The sequence below is a fragment of the Anneissia japonica genome, unplaced genomic scaffold, assembly GCF_011630105.1.
Source record: "Anneissia japonica isolate Jap-2015-1 unplaced genomic scaffold, ASM1163010v1 scaffold2756_len2360902_cov194, whole genome shotgun sequence".
NCBI lineage: Eukaryota > Metazoa > Echinodermata > Crinoidea > Comatulida > Comatulidae > Anneissia > Anneissia japonica.
Window position 1 is genome coordinate 36,843 of NW_022719050.1, and position 26,240 is coordinate 63,082.

The 26,240-nt window shown below is 33.2% G+C and overlaps 1 protein-coding gene and 1 long non-coding RNA gene across 3 annotated transcripts in view; one reads left to right on the forward strand and one right to left on the reverse strand.

The window, feature by feature from the left end:
• LOC117110735 (cysteine-rich motor neuron 1 protein-like) overlaps window positions 1-18,129 on the forward strand; it is a 38,740-nt gene extending 20,611 nt beyond the window's left edge. The window contains exons 3-4 of one of the 2 annotated variants that reach the window (XM_033253522.1): window positions 9,987-10,182; window positions 15,561-18,129. In XM_033253522.1, coding sequence (XP_033109413.1) covers window positions 9,987-10,182; window positions 15,561-15,620 — 256 coding nt within the window. In that variant the 3' untranslated portion in view covers window positions 15,621-18,129. Of the gene's footprint in view, window positions 1-9,986; window positions 10,195-15,560 lie in introns of both variants that reach the window. The other variant, XM_033253521.1, reaches the window with a different exon arrangement.
• Window positions 1,923-26,240, reverse strand: part of LOC117110736 — a 29,725-nt gene continuing 5,407 nt past the window's right edge. The window contains exons 4-5 of the long non-coding RNA XR_004445767.1: window positions 25,952-26,151; window positions 1,923-2,361 (exon numbers count right to left, since the gene is read on the reverse strand). This is a non-coding gene — a long non-coding RNA (uncharacterized LOC117110736). The remainder of the gene's footprint in view (window positions 2,362-25,951; window positions 26,152-26,240) is intronic.

Below are 26,240 nucleotides of genomic sequence, written 5' to 3' on the forward strand. Positions count from 1 at the left end.
TGTACACATCCTAGACCATGCAGTCTTCAAAATAAAAATTGTAACCTTTGGTAATCAACTACATTTTCCACATACAAAGAAATTTTTGAAACTTTATTAAAAAAATCCAATACCATAATTCACCACTATAGACACTTTTTGACAAAAAATGAAAAATTACGACTTTGTTACCCAATGAGTGTTCTAATATAGACAATGGGTCGTGTCTCATATTATTTGTTATATTTTTACTCATTATTTTCACTTGACTCGCATAAATAATTTTGTTCGAAGAATATTTATATGCAGTTGTACTTCGCAGCACTTCTCTTGCAATTTGCAATTTCTAGTACCTAATAGTAATAAAACAGACGATTTCAGAACTATTCTATGTAAAGACAGACATAGGCTACATACACTTGCTACAACACTTTTTCAGGTGCAAGTGTCTTTCAAAGCTGGTACTGTATGTAGTACCGGTATTATGTCAATAAAAACTAAAATACTAACATCTTCCATGTTTTACTAATTTTATCAGTCTATGCGACTCATTTCATTTTACAAATATATATTAGATTGATATCTTTACTGTAATCAATTTAAATAAAGAAATCAATAGCTTATCCACTTTATGTATCCGTTTGGAAATAAGTCCCAAAAGGCTTAAGAGTTTGCCATGCTGTCATTTCTAAATTTTGTTTTCCAGTTTAAACGTTTCGTCCTTTTAGTTTGTTTTCAAAAATGTAATGTCTGCTATTTGCTATTCATTTTATACATATTTTCAAGCACTGTTATCCTGTTGTCTTTTCTGTATGACAATCATTACAAACTAATTCTCCTTTACACACCTTAGCCTGATTAGTTCTTAGTTTCCTCCTAGGCATTAACTGTTGCATAGCTTCATCAGTAAATTATGTCTTGGTTCTATTCATTTAAGTACTTTGTATTATTGTTATTTTATTACATTTCATTAGACACCCACAACATCAATCTTATGTTTATTCTGAAGGCCTTATTTGAAATAGGCATCTGTGTTTTTAAAGAGATTTTTTTTCGTTTTACAATATATAATTTTACGGTCATATGCCTAGTTAGTATTACTAATTCTTTCACATATAATTTAAATTTATTCTTAGAAAGTAGGCAATTATCAATATTAGACATGTTTGATAAAACGCTGTCTGATAGTGTAAGACAGCTTAAAACAAGGGAGTAAGTAATAATCTAACTACAAGATCGACGAACCAGATCAGAAGTCCTTGGAACGTAAATTACCATTCAGGGGGCATCAGCAATACCTAATGATCGCAATCATCATATGACAAATTTCACAAGAATTGAATTGTACCACACACAAGACGATCATTAGTGGGCTTGCCTAAAATCGCAGGTACAGAGATATTAACAGTTGCGGACTATTAAGTTAAATAAATTATAATTTAATCTATTTCATTGAATTAATACACCCTAGGTCGAATATTTGGTGGACAGTATAGTCTAGTATTTATCTGTTAGATGGTTGTGTATCGTAGGATGTCATCTTCCTTGCTTCCAATGTGAACTAAGTATGTGGCTGACAGCAAACTCAGCTGCCGATATCTCACCTGCTGACAATAAGCATGGCTAGTGTTCATTTTATAATGTGACTCCTTTATGAACTCTACAATATAAAGTATTGAATCACTTGTTGAAAGACCATGTTGGGAGGTTTCTGCACATTCGAGATGTCATGTGGTCTGTTTAGCAAGATGATTTTGTTTTCTTAATGAAATTTTAACTGTGCAACTTGCGAGTGCTGTCTATCCATCATCGTGTTGAAGTTGATAGTGTCATGGTTTCATTCAATATTCTTTAAATCATGCACAATATCCCTACAAACAAGTCACTATCTGACTTATGCGACTTCTCTAACGAAGATAATGTGTCCAATATATAGTGCAATATATAGCGGAATATTTCAGCACATACTGATATTTTATTAGCCTAATATCATACAATACACATCAATAATAATACTAAGGCCTAATAACAATATTACATATCATAACCATTAACATCTGACTATTTAAAACACATGGAGCAGAATAAACATTATTCTTACAAATTTAGACTTTTTCGATTATTTTAATTATTATAATACACATTCACATAAATATATTTTTTCAAGTAAATGCATATGGTTTATAAAATTATCTTAAGCATAAAATAAAAGATAGTTATTACACAATAAGTTTGACTTTCTTGCACGCCTGTAATTTTCAGGATTTTGACGTAACTGTGTAATGCAGTTCTCATAACTTGCAATATGATAGGCTGATGTGATAGGCAGAGATTGATGGACATGTGACACATCCAGTGTACAGCCAGCGTGCAAACCTGCATCTGCATAAAAGAGAAAGGGTTTTTGAAAAGAGTAGAATTGAGAACTTTTTTTCACTTTTTGCAACTACTGTATGAATAATACACATTATTTGCCTTATGATAGCCTGATTTGATGATTGACACCTCCAAAGCATGGCAATCAAAACTAATATGTTAAGATCACATTCCACAGTTTTGAAGTTTACATTAAACGATCTTTAAGCAACCCGAATCATCTGGTTGACTTGATTCTGTGGTTTCTGATATATCATAGATACAGCAAATGTTGTTATAAGGCTGATGCCTTCCTTTCAAGAAAGTAAAGTTGACGACATTTTCCTAACAACCTGTCAAGGAGTTTCCTCTTGCCTGTCATCAAATCCCCCTGTTAATTTCTTATACCATTAACCTCTTAACCTGTCCCTTTCTTCCTAATAAACATGGCAATCATTTTTGGTTTACAAAATATTGCCTTCATATTATCATAGTTACAGAGGGTTGGTTAATATGCATTAACAGAGATTTCTGTGGTTGAGAGGGAAGGAAGGAGAGTAGGGAGGTGAGAATTCTGTCATCAAATGTCCCTAGTCTACTGAGTCGATTCATAGTAACTGAAATTTGGACAATAAAATCAGTGACTTGAAGACATAATATGGCTTGTTAGAGAAATACTTTTTTTTTTGGTCATTATTATATGTATGGTGTGTGACGTATGTTAATGAAAAACAATTTAATGGATAAGTTAGGAGAGTTAAGTTATATTTTTTTAATGTATTTAATATTAAAACAGAATATATAACAACGTAACTGACTTTTGTAAAACTAGATACATATGTGCCAACACTTTAGCACTTGTACTCTAAAGTACCATGCAGATCATCTACAGTAATTCTGTGATACAGGGGACCATACTATAAATTGTACAGTACAGTTAAATACTCTTTCAATCAGAGACTCATTTCAAGGTTTTCCTTTTCTGTCCTAAATGACTGTAACAACTCTTTAATAGGGTTTAGATTTAGCTCCATTTGTATACAATAACAAACAGATTTAAATATGTTCATTTTATCTTAAGGAGATTCGAATGACATGTTGCTTTTGTTATTGTTGCAATTGTGTGGCATGAATTATGTAGTATTCTTGGTTGTCCTCTGTCGCCCTAAGGTTCTACTTTTAAGTTTTCTCAATTCTTTCACTTTCAGTAATGAATGGAAGGCTAATAGCTTCCCATTTGCAGATGTATTCAAAAAGTGTTCTTGTTAATAGATTCTAAAAAAGAAGTGTTTTCATGGACAGGAATATTACTCCCCTTTTTAACACCAAAAATACTGATTACAAACTAGGCTTCTGGGCATATATTTTACTTTAGGTATTGAATCCTTCGAAGCACTTTAGCTCAAAGCAATGCTGTGAAATGAACAATCAATAGAAATTAAATAAAACACTATTTGCTGGGATTTGAAGAGTGATTTCCATGTATTTAGAACAATTGTCTATAGTCTAGTATTCCATTCTATTTCCTGATTGTGTGGAAGAAACTATGAAGGTAGAGAAACAGGTTATCTACTACAGTACTTTAAAGATTCAAAACATTTTGAGCTACTTACTGTTCATTTTACCAGTAAGTAGGGTCAAACCCTGTGAGTCTTGTTGTGACTGAGCTTATAAATTGTTTTTTTAAACATCTAGATGCATGATAAAGAATTAAAACAGTTTTCTTACAGGCTGTCAACATAGTTCATGATATTTTTGTAGCACTGCAAAAATATGAAAAAAGAAGAGAAGCATTAATGGTGAGGTAAAAGGAAGATGAGGTGAGAAAAAGAAAGGAAGGGCCGAGGAAAGGGAAGGGAAGGGAAAGGAAAGAAGAAAAGGGTTTGAAGGGGTAGAGAGGTTTTTTTTGCTAACATTTTTATGAAAGAAAGTTACTAATGGTAGGCCAAGGCCTATTATATGTAGGCCTATCAAATATGTCTGCCTGAGGTAACACATTTCATATGAGTTTTTTACTTGAACAATATAAAAAATAACAGTAGCCCAGTATACTTTTGTTCAATGTCAATATGTTTGAGTAAATATGCAGAGGTTCATTTTGTTCTGGCTTTCTGTTCTCCTTTTCCTCTTGATGTATTGTTTTCTTCTTACTCTCATTTTTTGGTACATAAAACTATAAGTACAAACCATGTATTGAACCATATAAAGTTTGGATTGGATCGGATTGGTGGGAATAGAGGTTAGTAGTATAGGATGGGTTGGGAATGGAATGAAGGGCCTGGGATTTATCTGTTGAGAATCTTCAAAGCCATGCCTGCTAAACTAGAATTGTCATTTGAAATGATATGACAGAATTAAACCCTAATTGTAAGAATGTACTTAGAAGGCAGTTTCCTTCTCCACTCTATGACTTTTCAACCTTGAAAGAATGCAGAAATTTTCGTTCTTTTAACCTATACTGATGAATCATTAGATTCAATTAAACTTTCAGGGGTTCAAATGCAATGATTTTGAAATCTTTATTTATCCTATCTGAAGCAGATATGTCATATCAAAGTACACTACCTTTTTCTAATTGCATTCAAGCTTAAGTCTAGGAAAGTACACCTTCTTGGCCTATAATAGTATTATAGCTTTGCTTTTAGATCAACCAATAATGGGGGTCTGGGATTCTATATTGGATTGGAACAGGGGGAATAATATGCAGGTTCTACATTGATTGGATTTTAGGTGAATACTTATAGACTAGCGGCACCTTTATGTGTTGTGAACAAATGAAGTGAAGTGTTTATTTTGTTGTTGACTGGCCTCATTACAAACATTTCAATCATACACTTAAAACCTCTTTATACATTCAACTTTCTCTATAGCTTTAGCCTCCTCATTAAAACAAGGCCTTGCAAGTTTTACTCCAACCCATTCTAGTCTCAATTAAAAGGCATTCACAGGCCAACGTAAACCCAATTTTCATCAAGTGAGAAAAGAGACTAAAAGAATACAGTCTCTGAAGCAAAGAGTTTAGTGGGTATCGTTTTTAAAGGATTAACTCTACCTAATTGCTAAATCTATTTTCTAATTTCTTTTCAAGGTTTTTTTCTTTAAATCAAATGAGTAGAACATTAACATACAAAGGATTTTATGTGTGGCGGCCATCAACATTTATTCCAACAAATCAATTTGTAAACAGGTAAATTGATTTAGAATAAAAGAAATTCTTGTGAATTAGTCTTGGTAATGTTCTTAGGTCTTAGAGTGTTATCTATACCTACAAAATCTCATTAATGAATTGATTGGAAGGCATACTGTACATACTTGCTCTTACCATGGAGGAATTAGTTTAGCTCTCACATAGCTTATCAACAGATCTACGGTCTCACATATGCCTTTATTTAGATAATAGAAACAAATTTGTAAAAATTAATGGCATTATTGGACATCACATAAAATCATGCATTTTTTTGAAATTGTGATGCGCGCACGTCCTTGTGTTGTGTTCTCCATAGAATCACGTCAGCCGACGACGACCATTGGGCACAGTAAGTGGCCAGCGTTAGATATACATATATAGGCCTACATACATACATAATTATATAATATACTGTAGGCCTATGCATATATTAACTTAAGCCTACTACATTATATGATTATATTATAATTAAGCCTATTATTATTATTATTTTTATTATTATAAAGTGGTCAAAAAAATTAAACTGTTTAGAAAACATATTTTGAGAAAACATATTTTGACAAAATTAAGTACCATTTGTAACAATAAATCGGCCTACTCTACCTTTATGCCATAAATAAAATTTCAGTGTCGTAATATCTAAATTCTAAAACATAAGCAAAGTACTGTATACAGAACGTGCAAAAATTAGAACAAATTTGAAGGCAGGTCTTGTAACACAGCATGTAATATTGATCAAACGGATGTGCAAGTAGATTCTTTGATGACAAGAACAAAACATAATCCAAATAAAGAACTAATGATCAAAAGATAATTCTAGAACTTAGTCAAACACCACAAGATGAACTCCTGAATAGCTAGATTCGGTGAGACATGAATCCCTAAACACAGGGGGTCGACAGACAATGAAAACAGAACACTGGGTGCTAATGACGAAGTGATTGGAAACAACACGGTGTTGTGGTCGGCACAATTGTCGTCATTACTTGACATTCACAGGAGTCGTGAATCCTACCTGCATAGCTGCGTGATGGATCTCATCCTGAGCATAGCGTTGAACACACTATTATTGGTTCCTTTGTATGGACCATAGTTTCCAGTGGAGATATATGTGAATCCATGATAATGACTACATTTATCAAGAACAATACATCATTACATTATTGAATTCTCTGAATAGATGATCATGTCCATCAAAAATGAACCAATCATGTCAATTGTCGTACACAATATGATTCATTACCAGAACAAATTTCAAACAATATAAGTTTCATGCAAAAAATAACCTTGGCAATTTAGGTGCTACTTGTGCACCTTCAGAAAACAGTTAACGATGAAAATGTTTGATTCTTAAGTATCCAGGAAGTACTTACAGAGTTTGTTTAATCTTTCCTTTTAATTCACTGTAATTAATATACTGTAAATAGACTGTCCTGTATTATATTCTCCCACTAATATATTGCATTAAAAATTGCTGTGAATATGATTAAGACACTGACGTGCTTTTTAAAAAAGGTCAATAAATATTAATATTATCTCCTGATGAGACACAATCCAAGAAAATTATTTTTTCATATAAAAATTAGAATCTTTTAATTGGTTACAAAGAAAATATTTTCTTGTTCTAATTTTAACTGATTTTCATTCATTCCATTTTATTGTACAGTATTATACAGAATTTCATATATGTTTTAAAGCTATAATTTTTGTTTTAATTAAACCCTTTTTTATTCGATATGGCAAATATAATATTGATAATACAGTAAACAATGCACATAATATCGTGGAAAACTGCTCACAATGAAACAAATTAAGGAATGAACTTAATTGAAGCTTAAATTAGAAAACTGTATATGGAACTATAAGTAGTAGGTCTATCTATGTGGACATTTAAAATGACCCAATGCAATGTATTGCGGTTAATGACACATGACCACAGGTCTGGCCAGTGGAGGTACAATAGTTTCTCTTGCACTAACAACCTTTATGAAAAACAAACATATAATGAGGAGTACTTCAGTTTGACCTGCACCACCAGCATAGATGACACCCTGAGGTGAACTACAGGCCTAAACAGAGGGATGACAGGGTCAAGCTTAAACTGTCAATCAAAACTTTATTCAGTAATAGTTGGTAATAAACTGTACAAAATAATGATGAAAATAATTATATTTTTTAAATAATTTATAATAATAATAATATTACTGAAAATCATCATCATCTTAATCGTCATTGCCATTGTCATCAACTTTCTGAGGTGGAAGCAACCAGAGCACAGCATACTGCCTACATGCACCCGGGGGTGACAGCGGCGTTGTTTTCGACATCGGTGGGTGGAGACCTGTTCTTGACACTTACACCGATAGCGCATGCTTTTCGGAACTGTTTTTAGTTTAAGTACCATAGTTTAAGTCAAAATTATTTACTGCTTGTTTTTCTTTTCTTGTTGTAAAGCGCATTGAGGTTTTTGCGGAATGCGCTATAGAAGAATGAAATTATTATTATTATCATCATCCTTATGAACATAAAGTAGGGTTGGTGAAGAGATAATTGCGTATGATATAGTTATAATCATATGAAATGAACCTATAGTAAGCCTACAGGTACTTGTGAAAGAGGGTCAAAAGCAAAGGGTGGTGAAGTCTGTTTATTATTGTTGACTGTTCTACCCTGTAAGTTAAACTAGTAAATCTCACACTTCCTCTTATCTTAAAGTATACATAATTCTAGATTATCAGCTTGTTCTGCTAGCAGAAGGTATCAAACTAGTGTCACAGTAGTAGAAAAAGTCAACAGACACAAAACAAAGGCCTAAATATTTCCTATCTATAATTGCCCTCCCCCAACAGCATAAATTTAAACTATTCATAGATTAAAAGATAATTCTGCACATATAACAATCCAGATAATACTGTACATTAAATATATATTACCAACTTAATATGCCATGTTGAAAATAAAAAACGATTGTGTATATTTCAATGAAAATGTTTTCAACTGCAAATTAGATCCAGTTAAGGCCCTAAAAAAATATTATTAGTTTAACACATCTAGGCTGGAAAATTGATGAGGGAGGGAAGCTTGTTTTTTTTAATTTTTAATTTTGCTAAAGCCAAATATCAACTTTGAGTTGTTCGGTGGTGCATTGATTTACAAAGTCAAACATGGTTGAGATTATACAAACATTGGGCTTCAACTGGTTCATTTTGTTGACTACAATTTTTTGTGGAGTATTATCATCATTCGACTGGTTCGTAACATAAACTTAGCTGACAACGAAAATTAACATAACCAGATTGCGTTAATCAGTTTTAAGTTATCCATGTGACCTAACTGGATGAAAAACATTTTTTTACAAAAAAACCCACACTGCCGCAAGCCGAAGGAATTGATTACGCATTGTGTATCATGGTAACTATGCAGCCATTTTTTGTTTTGTCGAGTATTTACCAGTTTTCTATTTGACTGGTCATCTTTGTTAAGTAGGATTTTACTGCGCGCATGTGTGCGTGTTTTAATGAAGAACAACCAGTCGAATACAGCAATTATCTATTATTTAATATAAAAAAATATATATATATATATTTTTTTTTTCCCAAAAAAAAAACAAAAAAAAGAATTTTTTTTTCCAGTACCGTAGAAGGCATGTGACTTTTCTATTCTATAAGACATGGTAGAGTACTTCAAAACATGCATAAAAAATCCATGAAATTAACATACAATTTAAGTGGATTACTATCAATGGCACAAGGCTTATATATTATTGTATCTATTATAATTTCCTCCATTCAGTTGCATCATAAAAGAGCCAGTATATCTAATGACTGAACAACTGCGTACGTGTTGGAGCTCATCTGGGCTTAAAAGTGTTAACTCGTTCTTGGATTGTATGTCGTGATAGGGTCTGCATAGGGGTTACCAAATGTACTCCTAATTCTAATTGCTTTAGACATACCGCACATTCCTGCGATCAGTTCGGATTTTGAGGTCATTATGTTTTCTTTCTGATTAGATGATTGTGACATATTGCTACCAGGGAGAAATGAAATGGCCCAGTATGTGTGATGTGTGTGGAATCGTGGTGGTCTCGTTCTTTAACATCAATGAGAGCTGATTAGAAGTTGTGACAAAATCAGCAGCTTTACAACCTGTTGTTAGCTTCAATTTATATCACGGTGTACGAGGGTGAAATGTTGGCCTAATTATAATTCTACTGTACATACTGTATTTCTTGAGGCAATATTATTTGCAAACTTGGGGGCAGGCTGTTTAAAATCATGTACATAAGACATGAATACTAGGTATATATTCTGAGTGGCACACTACATCCTTGGTCTAAGATACATTATTCCACACTTCACAAAAGGTTGTGATGAGGGAAATTACTGGTTTTTCTAACAGGGGCACTACAGTCTTTTCTTGATTTTAAATTAGCATTTTTTTGTTATTTTTTTTTTTTTTTCAGAAATAATGCAGATGTTAAGATGGATTGTCAAGGTGAATGCCAGCACACATCTTGTATGGCGTGCGAGTTTGTGTCAACTGAGCCAGAATGCGGGCGTTGTGGAAAGAATGATTTCCGATGCATGCGGCAATATGCAAAATGCTTAAAGAAACATGTGTGTGAGAAGAGGTTCCCATGTGGCTTGGGTTCCGAAGAGGTGAGATATGAAGTATGTTTCAACTTCGTTATTTTTCGTTTATGATTTAAGCATTCAATTTAATTTACTATTATTTAACCTATATCATTATTTTTGTTGTTGTTGTATGTTTTGTTTTTGTTTAAACTTTATTTTGATTATGATTTCACAATCTTTATTTCTTTTAATTTAATATTTTAATTTTTTTAATTTATATTACACAAATTATTTAAAGGATATACAACACAAAATAGTACATTATCTCATAACAGACATCTAAAACTTCATTTCCAGACATTTATATTTACAAAGCATAACTGGACCCTGTAGGGAAACAGCAGCTATGTTTAAATTTGAAAAAAAAAAAATTCTGTAAAAACAGACATTATTAAAGAAAAATAGGGCCTACAGTGGCAGATCCAGGAATTTGAAATAGATTGGGCCCAGGGAGGTACTTTCACAGATGGAGGGTCTATACTACCTCAACCCCAACCATGAGGCTGAGGCAAGAAAAAGTTCGAATTTGTATATAATTTATTTTTATCATCTTTTTTTTAAATATTGAAAAATTTAGGGAGGGAGGCATGGGTCGGTTTTTCCCCCTTAAATTCACCACTGGAGTATCTGAACCTAAGTGGCAGATTACATAACAATTATGGACAGCCCTTATTTAAAAGTATAATGTAACTTACTTGGCCTTGTGCAAAAAAACTTCCCTAGTAAATGATGTTTTTTTTTCAATTTTTATAGTGCTAAACTTCAAATAGTTATCTGTAAAAATAAATTGCCTGTGACTAAGCTGATTGTTTTTCAATCTCAAAACAAGTAAAGTGGATTAAAAAAAATGCTTTCCATAAAATTCAACAAATGCCAAATCCCATTATTGAAATTGTATGGTATGAAGCAAACAGTACGGTAACATTGATTCCAGCTGTTCGCCAGTTTCCCGTTCGGACTTAATGACTTCAAAATATAGGCTCAATCGACTAGGTCGTAGAGCAATCTAAGCGGGAAATCATCTTCCACAATTATAATCTGATATCAGTTTAGCTGTGTGAAATTTGTGTTAAAAGCCAATGTGTGTTCTCTGAACCATGGTGCTCCTTGTGATCCCAGGTTCAATTGCAGTCCTGCTATCAGTGGTTACTCCAGGATATTCATTCAGGGAAGGTGGGGGTAAAGCTGTCTGGGTCTGACAACTTCCATAGAGGCCAGCAAAGCTGTTGCTAAAACATTAGTTGGGGTTCAGGAAGTCCCTGGCCTATAGAGAGACTGTGAATTTTTTGGGCCATTTTAAAGAATGCATTATGGTCAAAGAATATAACCCCACCCACTTAAAAAACCCCCAGATATTCTCCATTTTTAGACAAATTAAAGACCTGTCCAGACTATCAAATTTTATTTGACAAAAACATGTGACATCCCTTAATTTGGAAATGATGACATCACATATGTAGGCACATCATGGTTTTATATGGCCACTGACTTTGGGAATTCAACAGTTTTTTTGTCAAAGAAAATTTGATAGTGTGGACAGAGCCTTAACCCAGTTTTCTCAGGAGTAGTCAGGAACCTTTTACTTTAGCCAAATGCTATACACCATCCACAACCATTGACCATTTCAGACGACATCAGGCCTATATCGCAAAATTTGATTCATCAGACTTTGACTTTGATATACATACTGTAGGTTTGTTTATTTTTTCATTCACCAAGGAGTAATTTGTCATTTACAGGAAGTAATAAACTATGCAATGCTCTCTATAAATTAAAGTTAATTAAGTTATCTTTTCGGTGTGAGAAACATTCTTATTGGATTGGAACACAAGACACCGAAATCACAAGATGAGCACCGTAACCATTAAATCATAAAGCTCTACTCTGTAAATTAGAGACATACTGTACATTTATGCTTTGCGGCCAAAATATCAAATAAGGTTTCAGGAAGTGCAGCTATTTTTAGAAGGTTCTAGACAGGGATTAATTATGACATTTTAATATCACATTTCGTAGTCACCAACCTACGTTTTCCTCTCATTTTTTTTTTTGGTTTCATGACAGAAAACATCTGACCAAAGGTAAATAATGTAATAGAAATGAAAAAACATTTCTTCATTAGGACTCTAACCAATAAACCGTTGCTAACAATCTACATCTACATCTAAACTTTTGTGGTGTTTTACAAATCCTTCAACATGTCTTAAGTCAAATTCACAGACCGAATAGCACTAATTTTCATACTGATGACCAAAGATCTATAGATACATTCTGGAAGTAGTTTGCTGCATCAGGAACGGTTTGGTTTCCCAACCTCGAGGTGGATGTTTCAGTATCTCACTGTGCACTTCGCTTGTGTCCTTCATCAAGGCACTTTATCTGAGTTGATTCTCTCCACCCAGGAGAATAAATGGGTACCTGGTGGGGTTGCCTGACAGAAACACTTAAGTATGTGGAACCAATGACCAGGGAAAACAATGTGCTTCATAACCTAAAGGAAAGGTGCTATATAAATACCAAATACAGTCACCCTGAGAGGGTAATAGCAAGCTGCATACAGTATTATATAGATTTTATGTTTAAAGTAGTGAAAAAACAATTCCAGTTATTTCAAGATGATTATATATTAAATGAAATGAAAGTGCAGGCCTACATTTGTATTTTTTTTTTATTTATCAAAATTTTAAATATTCCCCATGTAATTTTAACAGGATTTGAAAGTAAAAAAGATTATTCACCTGAAATCTGACCACATGCAATGACACAACTGGACATGAAGCAAACCGGAAAGGAAACAACGACCATACTCCCCAATACACTGCATGTAGGCCCCCACTCAGTGGAAGATTCAGGAAGGGGGGTGTCAGATGGGGTCTTTGAATCGTGTGATGATTCAAAGTGATCACACTGTAATTTTACATAATGCTACTGTAATATTTGACACTCTAATCTAATAGAATGATAAACCACTCGATTAACATGCAAAATGGTTAATTTAAATTATATAAATATTATTATTGATAATTATAAAAAAGTATAATAAAACAACTTCTTTCAAGGTCATTGAAATCATGGCAGTCAAGCACTCAACAGTAACATGCTGTACTAATACTTACTATACTATGCCTAATAAATAATACTAATAATACAAATTTCTCATAATCATAATAATCATAAGTCTCTGTCGCACAACCACATTGACAATTATGAAAACAAGTTTGGACAGGCAGGCACATATATATGCCTAACGCTAGAGTTCATGGCTGACCATAATTACTCAGCCCATTTGGAATGGTTAAATGGTAACCACCACTAGGCTAAAATCCAATCATTAATTAAGGCATGTCCTGTACAAATATCACATGAGTAGTTTCACTCCTCCATGAGAAAATAAATATATTTTGATACTGGCTAACAGTAATGTCTTTGGGACTTGTGGTATTATGTACCATGGGATATAAAATATCTTATTTTACCATTCTGCCTGTGGCATTAGGTACATACTCATACCGTGAACACAAACATATTTTTTTTTATCTACAAAATTGAATTTGGAAGAAAAATCTGTAAATAGAACCAGTATTAATATTGAATTATTATTTATTACAACTGTAAATTGACTTCCCACCTGGTTCTCTAAAAGGTTCCTTTAAGATTTTTAAAATTGGTTTGAATGATGTTTAAAAGATAAGCCAAAATTTGTTTTTATAACTATCTGGTTGTTTTCTTGGCTCACCATAATCATACAGCATGACAGCAACATGTTTTCATCCAGTACAAGATTCAATATTGCTTTTGTCACGTGTTCATTGTGGCTCCAGAAATCCTTTAAAAGATTGCACACTCCAGAGGTGAGGGTAGCACGGTGGGGTACTACAGTGGGGTAGGGGTGGGTGTAGCAGGTGTGAGAAAGCAGGGGTATGGTACTACAGTAGGTGTGGGAGTATCAGGAGTGCGAGTAGCAGAAGTGGAGGTTGCCTGGGTGAAATTGTAGGAGTTGGATACAAAAGGTGGAAGTAGAAGATTGGTGCTACTACTACCGAAAAGAATAAACATGAGAAGGAGTACCATCGTACTTTGATTTACTAGGCATGACCATTCATATATTGTTGACCTTTTATGAGAGAAGTGATCATCTGGCCAAGATGCCAGCTGTTGAAAATCAAAGTAGTGAAGACTTCTCTAGACAAGATGACCTATGGAGGTCATTTGTAACTACCTTGTTAAGCATCATAATATTATGTATCTTAACATAAAAACACTCACTGACCTTATTAAACTCAAAATATACTAATACAGAGACATGGTCTTGAGGAAAATGCGACCCAATAGTTCCTGTATACGCAGCAGCGAATGTATTATATTTAAATTATAAAACTTTGATGGAATATTGATAATAAATATGTCTTAATTAACTCTAAAATTTAATCATAATAGCCTGAAGAGTATCTAATTAGATTAAACAACACCTACAGCAAAAATGTGACAGCTCTACATTGTTATTCTGTCCCTACTTATGTTTTTGAACTAAAAACTTCAACTTTTGCTTCAAAATATTTACAAGACGTGTTTTTAGTATTCTGTATTACAATGGTGATTTTGACTGGTGGTTTCAGATTATTTGCAGTATCAAGTTGTCACAAATTTTTTTTTTTGGTGTAAAGGATCAACTTTCTTAAAAAATAAGTAGAGAGTTTAAAATTACAAATTGGACTATTACCTGAGTCGACACCATTCATGTGTAGGTCTGTAAGTTCACTGCCTTCTCACATCTATTTCACACTTAAGTTCGTCTTGTGTGGGATTCATGCCACACCATTATAAAAAATAAATTTGTTGCAACTTCAAACTTATCATTACTTTCTAGATAGTAGGGAAATCGGGGACCTTTAGGGTGGAGTTCGTAATTGGTAGCATTTCCAACATGGGGCTGTCAGTATCCGTCAGAGGCACATGAAGCTCTGATGAGGTACAAGGGACTAAATTTCTCGGCACCTAAAGAAACTGAGTATGTGTTACTTTAAACTGAGACGTTTTAGTAGGTAGCAGTATTATGCTTTTCAAGAATTTTAACATTGGCTTGTCATCTAATAAAAAAATGTTTGTAGTTTGTAGTAATTGGAAACTTAATTGATTTAATCTGTCTCATATTTATCTTATGTATGTTCAAGAATTTGGCACAGGCAATATTTGATTAAGAATTAAATGGTAATTCAATGTTTCATGAATTTTGAGAGTATTCCAGAATAACCCATCAGAGAGTATATCTTTAATTAAAGCTTGATATTAACTCATCCAACAACAAATATAATCTCTGTAGCCAGATGGAATAATCATAGATTTACTATTTAAAAAATTGTACACAGATGAATGTTACCATCAGTTTCTGTTTATTCTTTCAGGGTCATGATTTTGAGAATGGCAAATTCCAGTGTCGAGTTCCATTTTGCGTCGGTAACTAGAAAAAGTTGTAGACTGTTGATGTTTTCCATTCAACATGCTTCAAAAGTCACCGCCAAATCGAGCAGGTAGTTTGAATTTAATATCGCTATAAACACGAACATTATGCAATGAAGACGGCCGCAAGAATGTTAAAGTGCCAATCAAGATAGCAAAAGAGTCAAAGAGAGCACACACATGTAGCACTGAAAGTTGGATGCAGCAACAGGCAATAGTAGTGCTGAGTGATGGGCATAGTAGCGAACTTACCATATTCAAAACATTGCAACTGTAACACTAAGAATCTGCCAATGTGCGAATCTCTAGGAACTCTTTATAGCAATTGTAACTTTGAGAATATCTTATTGCAACTACAAACCCCAGACAACTGTAGCACTGAGAATCTCCATAGCAACTGTAACCCTGAAAATCTCTATAAAGACACTGCATAAACGAGAATCTCCACAGCAACTAACACTGAAAAAAAATCTTCATAGAATTTGCCAAACTGAAAATCTCTACAACAACTGCAAAACTAAGATTTCTTTAAAAAAAATCTACACCTGATGAAGCCAGCATAGACTGCTGGCAAAAGCTTGTGTATTAAATTATTCAAGTTATCTACAAAGAGCTATCAGTTTTTTTATTTCATGTACAAATAAGAAAGCTTTATACCTTTATAATCTCTCGAATGACTATACAAGAATTGCTTATAGCATGGAAAATGGGTCTTTTCATATTGACTGCAACTTTGAAAATACCTACTAGATTGCAACTGCAACACTCAGTAAACTGAAAATTCCTACCACAATTGCCAGGGCTGCAACTACGAAGAAAGAAAACAAGTAGCATTTCACTGTGTTGCCAGGACAGATTACTGACTCTTTATGAAACACTACCAATAGAATTCGTACAATTGTGTGATAGGTTCAAATTATCTACATTGTAGTAGATAAGTAATAACATAATTGTTTAATTTATAAATTGATATGTAAAATGTAAATAGTGATGAAAATTTAGTGCTCTATAGAGATTGAATAAAATTCTAGTGTGAAAAGGTTCACCAGTAGTATTTAAATGTAGTTGTGCTTCTTGCAATTGTATATGATACAATATACCAGGCACAATTGTGTCTATGTTAACAAAAAAAATCAGCTTTACCTATGTAAATTTATATTCTCATGAGAGTGTTCAAATCAGGTGTACTAATTTCTAGTAAAACATTTCTATAGTTGATATACATCAGTGTTATATGGGTTATTTTCCACAAGAGAATAATTTTTTGTTTTTGATTGAGATGATAGATTATATAATAAAAGAATACATAACCAAAGATATTTTAAAACACACTGTAAACACGGAGGTTGTTGGCGCGGAGGTTGTGAACCGTCCAAACATAAAGCCAGAAGTTTGATTGCGATTCTTGTCAAGTGCTTGATTCCTTGGCAAAGATGCAATCTTTTAGTGGGTACCTGGTCCATTTGATTGTCAATATACAGATTACGACCTGTAACATTTTATAGAACACCCCTTCGGGAAGCCGTAATACACCCCCAGGGAGCTGAGTATGCCTTCCAAAAGCGTTGTTTCAATGACTGGGGTAATAACGTGGGTGCCTGGCAATAGGCAGGGCTTGGCAATAGACAGAACTACAACCGATATTTTTTTTGTGAAATGAAACAACTGGCAAAAACTCTTAGTAATAGAGTAATGCAATACATAACCTAAATAAAAATGGCTATAAATAAAGTTATATAAAAACACATGATTATGTGAAATTGATTAATGCAGAAATATGTTGGATTTTATTTTTTGAAAACTTTATTTACTGTGATGAGGACCTGTAATACATTTCTATAATATTGTGTTTTTCAGACATAATATGTAATATGGTAAATTTATATCCTTGTTTGACTTCCAATGTTTTGTAAAAATGAAAATTAAGTTATTTCTGACATCAATATTATAATAAAAATAATAATATATTATCCTTGATTTTTACTGCACATATAAAGGGCCAGAATTCAGAAATCTTTTGAATTAGAAGGAAGGCCATTTTAGCCACCAACCTGCATGCCCCACTGTTTACAAGAAAATCAGATTCATTTTTTATATTTCAATGTAACTCTTACCTAATTTTTATACAAACAAAAACATGAACCAGAAAATATATTTATTTAAAATATGTTATGTTGCCTTACTCCCAGTTGGCCTATCACATGTGCTGATGCATATTACAGTGTTCTCTAGCAATAATATAGTCATAATAATAATTTACTTACTTCTTATTACTTTTGTGGAAAATATTATTCTTTAAAAGTGTAACCAAAAAAGTAGGGAGACTATTTAATTTTGAAATTTATTCCAGGCTTGGTAGTATTAACCAATATAGAGATACTGTAAATAAGATTTGCGAAGTTTTGTAAAGAGAGTAATGAGTATGACATCTTGATTTTGAATATTGTACTTGTAGGCGTTAAGCAGTGCTCAATTAAATCGTCAAAATCAGAAAGTGTTTGGAATTGACTTCTACCAATTTTCAATTTGTGTAATTTTGTTTTCCTTCAAATGCAGAAATTAAGGGAATCTCCAAAGGCACAAATCATTACATCCTCATCTTCCAGTTACACATGCCTAAAATTTTTATATTAACAAATATGAAAGTATTGTTTTCTTTTTCTTATATGAATTTAAATATTATTGTAATACTGAAAGTGTATACTAGAATATATTTTTCACATCTACAATTACCAGTACATCAACTACTACACTACATCAGAACACTCAAATTTTGCCTATATGTAAAATAGGGAGAACATATTCAACATAAAACATTAAAAAATAAAGTTATTAAATTATGTTTGAACAAGTATCACTCTCACAGTCTCAAATACAATTCTTTGGTGATGGTCTTCATCTTATCGAATCTATTCATGAGATCATACTGTAGAGACATGTCGATTTTGGTCTAAAAACTTGACATTAAGATTCTTGTGTATAGTGGTAAAAGGATTGGTAGGAACAGGACCGCAACGTGAACGCTCCTTTCTTGACCCTCAGCTTGGTGATGGAAAAGAATACATAATTCTTTTTGTTCTTTGGCAGAGGAGTAATTAAGTAACCATGAAATTAAACCACCTAATGTACATGCTGGGTCATAGGCTTTTTTATCCCTAGGTGTGGGGGGGGGGGGGTGTAACGAAAATTCAGAATTCGGATCTGGGGAGGGGTGCAAAAATTGCGGGACAAAATCCCTATTCCAATGAAAACTTGCCATTTTAAGTATTTTAACTCACTTAGTGAAATGAATTCGCCCTGCCACCCCCTGTCTACACCCATGACGTGACAGCACTGGTAGACAGAAGGTTGATGCTTGTAACCCATAGGTCTACTACTGTAACTTGGGTCTTCATTCTGGTCCTTTGGTATGGGCCTCGTAATACACATAAAAACCCTGATCCACTAGTGTGGGCCCCATATAGTAATACTCATTGCAACAAGGCCTGGTCCCCATAACCTGATATTCATGATGACTTAAACTGATGTCAGGTGGAGGCTATTGTCTTATCTGACACTAATTATATTCAACAGACTTTTGTGTGTTCAACTTTCGATTCAACTTTAAAAACATGAAATACTACAGACTACTCCAGGCCAGACACAATATAGGCCGAGTTCAAAGCATGTTATTAATACTGACAATATAAATGCAAGTTATAACAAAATTTCTGATGAATCTTCACTAAAATTGCTTTCTTTTTCATGAATTGACATCCTTCCACCTGTAGATTTAAACTTCTTAATAATATGTATAATTTACTAAACTTGTTTATATTATCCTTTGGGAAAAAATGTTAATATGGTGAAAAACTAAATAACCTTTGTTTCAACCCACACATCCTGGTTGTGGTTATAACAAATGTTTCTTATTTTTCTATGAGAGGACAAAATGTTTTTTGGACTTGTCTATGACATCATTAACAGCAACAGGACACACTGATGTATGGTTTCCTGTAACAAGTACTTCTGTTCCGAATATACAGTAAAAACAGTAAAAGTGATTACTGGAGCCCTGTGTGGGGCTCATAGGGCCCCAAGGGAAAAATAAGGAGATTTAGAAGGAGGGACAAGTTTGATGCTCATGGGGCCCTGAGGAAAAAAAATAAGGGATTCAGAAGGCTTCTGTAGCCTTTTGGTGGTAAAAGAGGACCCCATAATCTGAACCTATTCATAAAAATATTAGTTATATTTTACAATTGTTGTGCCACATGCGTAGTTTAGCTTCCTATAGGTTACCAAATTTGTGTAGCACCCAGTCCCAATTTAATTCCTGGAAGCCAGGGCCTGAATCCTATATATAGTGTACAAGCATTGTATGCTAAACAATTTTTACAGAGGGTGACTCATCCAGCATGAACTACAGAAGAAGAAAAGTAACATCTTGAGTAAAACCATTTTAAATATAACATAGAAGTACATACTATAAATTTGGAAAGTTGAAATCAATTAACTGATTAAATTAAAATACAAGTATAAGTTTAGTTTATGTGTCTCTTCACCCAGGAGTATAGCTGTGTTTCTTTGAGATCCAATAGTACTAGCTTCTTATGAAATTGTCCTCCCCAGTCAGTAGAGTTCACCATGGGTGTAGGCTGAGGGAGGGGGAGGGGGTGCAAATGCTCTCTCTCCCATGGCAGTAAATTAGTTCAAATAAGTGGGTTGAAATACCAAAAATGGCCACTGAGTTTTCATTAATAGAGGTTTTATTCCACATTCTGGGATTTAGTTCGCCATTCTCATTTTCCGCAGCACACCCCCCTCCCCAGCCTATGCCCACTGCGGATAATAATGCATAATAGTGCATAGAAGCAGTTTGTATCAATTTGCGCTAATATGATTACCATTATTAATTATGAACAACATACACTAAAACTACAAGTTTATATAAACTAAAACTATAGGTATAAATGGATGTACAAAAAAGAACAAAATAATTAAAAAATGTTAAATTAAGCAAAACAAAATCTTAGGGTGTGTTTCTACTGATAAACACAAAATAATCGATTTTTAAAACCATTTTTTTAATGAGTACCAGACAGCCTGCTGGCGTTGCAACTGCATTTTGCATTTTTCGAAAATCGGTTTTCGTGACGGAAATTACGTCACCATTTTATTTATACAACACATTGTTTTCCTAACTGTATAGGATAGTATCTTTCTCATTCCTGTCATGATGACGAGGAGTAAGATACGATGTGGCGCGAGAAGGCAAATGTTTTCGGCTGTGCTCATTCGTCACTCCACATGTTTGTTGATGGGTTTAGCTTGTAGGCCTAGGACATGAACAAGAGGACAATTTTTTTTTGAAAGTTCGCGCCTAATATGATCTAGTCTTTGCAGTGATTGACCTGGAGGTCACATTTCACCAGATAATCGCTATTTTTGTGTTGCAGCTAAAAGGTGCGCAGCCAAAATCGGTTATTTGCCGTTCAAACACGCTACACGTTGCGTGTTTTTAATCGATTTTTTTTAATCGCTTTTTTCAAACTGGTCCCGTTTCTACTGCGAGAATAAAAGCTATTTTTCGAAAAAGCGATTTTTAATCGATTATTTCTTTCCAGTAGAAACAGGCTCTTAGGGGGAAATAAAGAGGTCAAGGCCATTTGCTGTTCATATTCTTCATATTACAAGATTGTTTAACTTTTGTACTTTTAATGTAATTTTCCAACATTGTTTTTGTCCTATTTTAATGTAAATATTGTATTATATTTCAGTTTTTTTTGTTGTTTTTTTTGGTTTTTTTTTTTGTTTTTTGCTGCATTTCCAATATTGTGAAAAACCTCTTGGAAATAAAAGATAAAAAGAAACTTATGAATTAATGCTGTGTTGGAAATGAAATAAGCCTCAAATTCTGAAATGATGACAAAAAATAATCATACATAATCAAGTATTTAAGAACTAGAGCTGTCAATGTACTCTTTGGAGGGTGAAGGGCACAATGGATTATAATACAAAACTTTCCATACTTTTTCAAGATATGTTTTATGATAATAATAGAGGAATTTCAAAAGTATTTTCCTAAATGATGTCAGAAAAGTACTCAAGGGAATAAGTTTGTGCCAAAATGACAAATTGGAAGTTTATATGGAAAGGAAGAATGAAAATCTAAAAATGTGATATTATGTTAAGTTGCACTATCTATTAGGATTAAGTTATTCCAGTGCGGATGACAGCAGGAACTAAAATTTAATTTTGCAGATTCAAGTCTTTGATAATCAAGTAAAAAGAAAATACCATTCACATTATTTCAATAATCAACCTAAAAATGAAGTTTAGCTACTTGCCTACTACATATTTTTTTTTAAATTTTACTTATATTCCATAGCATTAATATCCCATAATATTTAATATACTGTAGTTTGATTTTTTTTTGCCACATACATTTCTTACTACAAGTAACACATTAATACAGTTAGAAATATATGTCGGCTGGGATAAGAAGTAGGCCTAGATTAAAAAAAAACATTTAGTTATAAAGACATAATTCTCTATTAAATGTTTGAATACTTGATTCATGCTTGTCAAAAGTTCTACAATAATGAACCACTGACAAAGTTTGGCTTTTCAATGCTTTTTTTTTCAAATATCAGAATATATTAAAATCAATTTTTAAGTTTGACTTCTCTAATTTTCTGGAAATTAAATGATTTTACATACAGCAAAATCAAGTTTACAATTTTTCTATTTTTTTTAAAGGAAATTAAATGTGTGCAAATTTGATTTGAATGTGCAAACATCAAGTTAAATGACATTTTAAATGTATTATTTCATCAGTGACACAATTGTGTGGAAATAGCATTTAGTAGATTAGTACCACATGGCAGGAACCAATAATGACAGTGTACATACTTGCGTTTGAGGCAATGGAATGAAAATAACCAAAGCTCCAAGTGATAAATTGGGTACAGACACTAACAATTCCTGGCAACCAAACTTTAACTGAGGAAGCCATAATAGAGACAGTGACCCTGTCACAACGGAATGAAGCGAGACGGTCACACCCAATTTCTCTCAGTTTTTAGTCTCAACTGTTTTTCTATGAATTTGGTATATCTAGCACGATCAACGCCATCTAACTAAAACCGTTAAGTACATGCATAACGCATACTCATTCGACAGAAAAGTTGAGCCGCAAAATATAATTTGTCAGATTGCAATCAGAATGTCTGTATAGCGCTAGATAAATAAATTTAATGGGATTATTTGAATGAAAAATTAAACTTTCCGTGGGAAAAAATTTAGTAAGTTTAAGTTATTTTTGGTAAAGTTTGTGATTTGTTTCATTTTGTTCCTTTTTTTGCTTTTCAGTCCAGACAAAATGCATAGAATCTCAAGCATAATGTTACATGAATTTAACATTATTATTTTTAACATAATACATTTTTGAAGCAAATGTTTAAATAGAAATGTTATCTAGGAATTTGACATGATATAATATCAAGATATGGACTGATACAATCAGCTGTTCGCAACAATATTTGGATAGTTATGAACAACAAATCTCGCTGAGGTCCAACTACATCAGCCACATAAAACCTAACTTGAAACTCTTTCCTGCTAACACCTCTAATATCCTATTTAGTAATTGGGTATTTTAAACAGGTGAATCAAATTTCATAACTACAGTTAAACATTAAACAGATTTTATGACGAAAAGGATTCACTTTCATGCGTCAGACTAACTTGTCTTCCTCATCCGATATATCGCCGCTCACATCAAAATCTAACACAATCAAAGTAGATTGTATTACTTTGTGGAAACAAAAAAGCTCGTCAAAATAAGCTCATATTATTTGTCAAGCAAATTTGTAATCTTTCACAACACAAAAAGTCTGAAATTACAACAGCGCATACAACAACAACAACAATTCAATTCTTATATTGACATAAACTGTACATACTGTACTTTAACACGTTTTTTTTTGTTTCACAAACTAACACAATCCACTTTCATTGCGTTAGTTGTGATGTTAGCGACGATAAAATAGTTCTTGTACAGTAGATCATCGTGTATAATTGCTTGTCTTGTAAAAAATATTGGTACTTATTTTATAAGACATTGACTAATGACTATTCACAGTGACGTATCTAAGGGTGTGCGAGGGGTACACGCCCACCCCAAAAAATGTTTGTGCCTCCATCCACTTGCCACCGAATTCAATAAAAAAAATCACACCCATGTAGTTAAAAATCATCTTATATCACCTTACTTTGCGACCTAGCGGCCCCTCACTTAATCATCAAGCCCCCAACTCCACCTGCACGCCTCTCCACCCCCCTCCTTTTTCAAGACTCCTAGATACACCATTGACTATTAGCTATCCTAGGCCCATGTCTCCATATTAATACAATAAATAAACAGAAGTGTCACAGCTTGCCAGTCAGCGATTACACATTTGCTTGATTAAATTAAAATGATTTTATTCAATAATTATTATTAAGTTACAAGAGAATGAGAAACAATACAAAGTATGTGTACTGTTTAGCCTATATTATAGATAACTCTATTACCCTATAATTAATTCCATTATATTTAATTTTGTGGTGTAAAAATTACTTCCAATTTTGTGCAAATGTAACAATTTACTCCACACCTAATCAAAACTTACAAGATGATAAAACAAAAAAATAAAAATTACTGTTTTTAGCATCATGCTCTTCATCTAAGCAAGGATGAATTATCTTTACAGCCAATAAATCTAGGAAAGCTGCAGGTACCTCAAATAGGCACAGTTATTGGCAAATCACTCTGTGATATAGGGTACATTTACCTGGAAACCAGATCAAGGTGGAAACACCTGACTCATAAGGGTACATATTCCAGATATTTATATAGGTACTTAATATTAGTTCACCTGAATGTAAAGTAATGTGAACATGGAAAAACTAGTGTTCTAAAAACAAAGTAACAGTTGAAAAATTATAGATGTTTAGATCATATGCCACTAATAAATACAGTATGTGTTCCACAATCCATCATGTCAAAATATGGCTAGCTCTGATGCAGTGCCAATGGCCCTAAAAATAAACATACTAAAAGGTTAACACCAAAATGCCATATTTTACCGGCGGCCTCCTTTGCCGGTTTATGATGAAACATAAACTTCTCTCGGTTGGATTCCTTTCAACAAGCACTGCTTACTTTGATATTGGTTGGTAATAGCCTATGATTCGACATATAGAATTCTATTTTTTTGGACCCCCGCCTTTGTCGGGACCTATTGATGGTGTTCTTTGGCAAGTATATACAACCAATCACACGTTAATGAATGCTTATTTGACCTAGCGAGAATGTACCGACTTCAAATCAGTTTGCACAACAAGAAAACCACAAACCTACTTCATAGTTTTATGTAAACATATATTAGGAAAAATATTTGTCATAAACTATGGTAAAAAAACCCTCAGACTTAATGAACGGCTCATTTTAAAAGGCTACAATGTGTTTTTAATTTCCAATAAAACACATTTCAAAATAAACAAGTTTTTTATTGATAGATGGCCATTTACCAAAAATATTGATTATCAGCCATCTTAAGGGTTTATGTGAACAAGCTATAAGAATGATAATATTTATATCTCTGTAATGACTTGAAAAACTTTTCTCCAATTTTAAGTATAACAAAGTAAGAAATACTATATTGAAATATATTTTTGAAGTTATTAGTTTAATTAGGTTTGTTGGTTTAAAACAGTTTTAATACAATTTTTCAATTCCCTTAACTAGTTTAATCATGTTATCATATGGGCCTAATAATAATAATAATAATAATATAGGAATAGGCCCTCACTCAACAAACAACTCCACCATGTTAATTCAACTTTGTCATTCTGATTTCCCTTCATTCCGTTTATCGTTTGCACAATGGTTTTTATTTATAATCTTGTTGTTCACAACTTGATACGGTTGAATTCCGCATAAATTGACGTGCCACAAACTTAATTCCTTCTGTATAAATAAGATGGCCTATATGGAAACTCTGCACACTGATTGTCATAATTTTTGTTAAAATTCAAATAGCTAATCAACGTTTATATATAATTAGAATACATTCCAAAGACCTACAAGAATAAAATTGTGTCTTACATGGCCCTCTACTTTTGGGAGTATGAGATAGGGGATAGAGAGAGGGTTGGAAAGAATGTCACAGTACCTCCATTCTTAGAATGTTAGTGTAGGGGAAAATGCAGGGAAAGCGAGTCAAACAGAAAGTGTGTTGATAACCTGGAATTGAAATCCTAATAACAACCAAAGCAAAACTGGATTGAAGTCAAATACATTATCATATCTTACCTGAAATTTGTGTAAAAAATATTCAAATTGACTAAGTATGTACGGCATGGCCTTAATATCATGTAATGACATATTGGCTGCTTTCCAACAGGATCCACGCACTATGCTATCTGCATGTTCACATGACACGGCCAATCAGCTACACCCACAAGAAAGGCCACAGGCACATTCAGTCAGTACTTTCGAAAAACTTTCCATGGCTGAAAAAAGTTATATTTTTCTGTTAGAAACAGGTTGGCCTACAAAAATTACTAGCCTAGACTATATTTTTACCAGATCAACTTTGCCG